The sequence below is a fragment of the Pollachius pollachius genome, assembly GCF_949987615.1.
Source record: "Pollachius pollachius genome assembly, chromosome: 1".
NCBI classification, from domain to species: domain Eukaryota; kingdom Metazoa; phylum Chordata; class Actinopteri; order Gadiformes; family Gadidae; genus Pollachius; species Pollachius pollachius.
The window spans coordinates 337,501-340,000 of record NC_136934.1 but is presented as its reverse complement, the minus strand read 5'-3'; the positions used below and the strand labels follow the sequence as shown (position 1 = coordinate 340,000).

Here is a 2,500-nt window from a genome sequence, read left to right as displayed (position 1 = left end):
GCCCCGGGAGGTGAGACCACCTGTCTGTCTGTCTATATCTCCAGGGGTGTCTGTATGTAATGTGTATGATGAATAGAATGAATAAAATGTATATTATCTGTATGATCTCCAGGTGTGTTTGGGTATAATCTCTCTGATCTGTTTGTCCTCCAGGTTCGCTTTGGTTCTGTATATAATGTATATAATGTATTACATTTACATTTAGGGCATTTAGCAGACGCTTTTATCCACAGCGACTTACAATACGTGCATTTGTTACAATAAGTACATCTGTCATAAGAAGTGAAACAATATATCGCTGTCGGTACAGTAGAGATGTTCATAGAACCAAGTGCAAGTATTACAATCGCTAGGCTAACCCATTCCCCGTGTAAAGCAAAGATAGCAGCTACTGTAGATGCTACACAATTAAGTACCTTGAATAAGTGCAATGTACAAGTGCCAGGACGTACAACATTCAACGGTGGCTGTGCATTGGTTTCTATGCAGAGTTGAGGTGAACTCTGAACAGGTGAGTTTTGAGTCCTTTGCGGAAGCTGGTGAGCGACTCTGCGATCCTGACATCGGTAAGGAGCTCGTTCCACCACTGAGGTCCCAAAACAGAGAAAAGTTGTGACTTCGCTGATCGACCTTTGCTTGCTCTTAGCGATGGCGGTACCAGACGTCCAGCTGAGGTAGTTGAGCGGAGGGATCGAGCTGGGGTGTGTGGCTTTACTAATGCTTGGAGGCAGGCAGGGGCAGTTCCATCGACTGCCTTGTATGCCAGTACCATCATCTTGAATCTGATGCGAGCTATTACAGGGAGCCAGTGGAGGTCTTGGAAGAGGGGGGTTACATGTGAGAACTTTGGTAGGTTGAACATGAGGCGCGCTGCCGCATTCTGGATGCGCTGCAAGGGTTTAATCGCAGAGGCAGGGAGTCCAGCCAGGAGCGAGTTGCAGTAGTCGAGGCGGGAGATGACCAGTGATTGGACTAGAAGCTGAGCTGCTTCCCTTGTGAGGAAGGGCTGGATCCTGCGGATGTTGTAAAGTGCAAATCTGCAGGATCGGGCCACCGCAGTGATGTTTGCTGTGCAGCATAACTGATTGTCCAACACTACACCAAGGTTTTTGGCAGTTGGAGAAGGAGATACAGTGATGTTCTCAACAGTGACCAGTAAGTCCATGTGTGGGCAATCTTTCCCTGGTATTAGGAGGAGCTCAGTCTTGTTGAGGTTAAGCCTCAGGTGATGGGCAGTTGTCCAGGTGCTGACTTCTGCCAGACATTCAGATATGCGTGTTGCAATCAGGGCTTTGTCAGATGAGGGAAAAGAGAGAAATAGCTGAGTGTCGTCAGCATAACAGTGATAGGAAAAGCCGTGGGATGTAATTACAGAGCCCAGAGATCTGGGGTAGAGGGAGAACAGAAGAGGCCCCAGTACAGAGCCTTGAGGGACACCTGTATCAAGCGTGCAAGGTTTGGACAAGGAGCCATTCCATGTTACCTGATAAGAGCGATTCATCAAGTAGGATGTGAACCAGGAAAGGGCAGATTCAGCTATGCCAAGTTTGACGAGAGTGGGGAGGAGGATCTGGTGGTTCACAGTGTCAAATGCTGCAGACAAGTCAAGGAGAATGAGAACCGATGAGAGGGACGAGGCTCTGGCCGCATGGAGGGACTCAGTCACCGCGAGGAGAGCCGTCTCAGTGGAGTGTGCTTTTTTAAAGCCTGACTGGTGAGGGTCAAGCAGGTTGTTAGATGAGAGATAGGAGGACAGTTGGTTAGCGACGGCACGTTCCAATGTTTTAGAAAGGAATGAAAGAAGAGATACCGTCTGTAATTCTGGATGTCAGTGGTATCAAGGGTTGGTTTTTTGAGGAGAGGCTTTATTCTGTATATACATATATGTATATACGTATATAATGCATATAATGTATATGATGTATAGAATGTATAGAATGCATATAATGTATATACGTATAGAATGTATAGAATGCATATAATGTAAATAATGGGTGCAACCCGTTCTCCAGGTGTGCCTGTGGTTCTGTATATAATGTATATAACATATGTAATGTATATAACGTATATAATGTATGTAACGTATATAACGTATATAATGTATATAACATATGTAACGTATATAACGTATATAATGTATATAACATATGTAATGTAGATAACGTATATAATTTATATAACGTATGTAACGTGTATAACGTATATAATGTATATAATATATATATAATGTATGTAACGTATGTAATGCATGTGGTTCTGTTTATAATGTATATAATGTATACAACCCGTCCTCCAAGTGTGCCTGTGGTTCTGTATATAATGTATATAAGGTATATAATGTATATAATGTATATGTCCGCCAGGTGTGCCTGTGGTTCTGTATATAATGTATATAAGGTATATAACGTATATAATGTACACAATGTATATGTCCTCCAGGTGTGCCTGTGGTTCTGTATATAACGTATGTAATGTATATAATGTATACAACCCGTCCTCC

The 2,500-nt window shown here is 43.1% G+C and overlaps 1 protein-coding gene across 1 annotated transcript in view; it reads left to right on the top strand.

Annotated features, from left to right (window-relative positions):
• The window catches only part of prdm6 (PR domain containing 6), a gene marked incomplete at its 5' end in the record, with an annotated part of 29,375 nt that overhangs the window by 6,516 nt on the left and 20,359 nt on the right, over nt 1-2,500 (top strand). The window contains one exon of the mRNA XM_079749674.1: nt 1-10. This exon is cut by the window's left edge and continues 139 nt beyond it. Coding sequence (XP_079605800.1) covers nt 1-10 — 10 coding nt within the window. The remainder of the gene's footprint in view (nt 11-2,500) is intronic.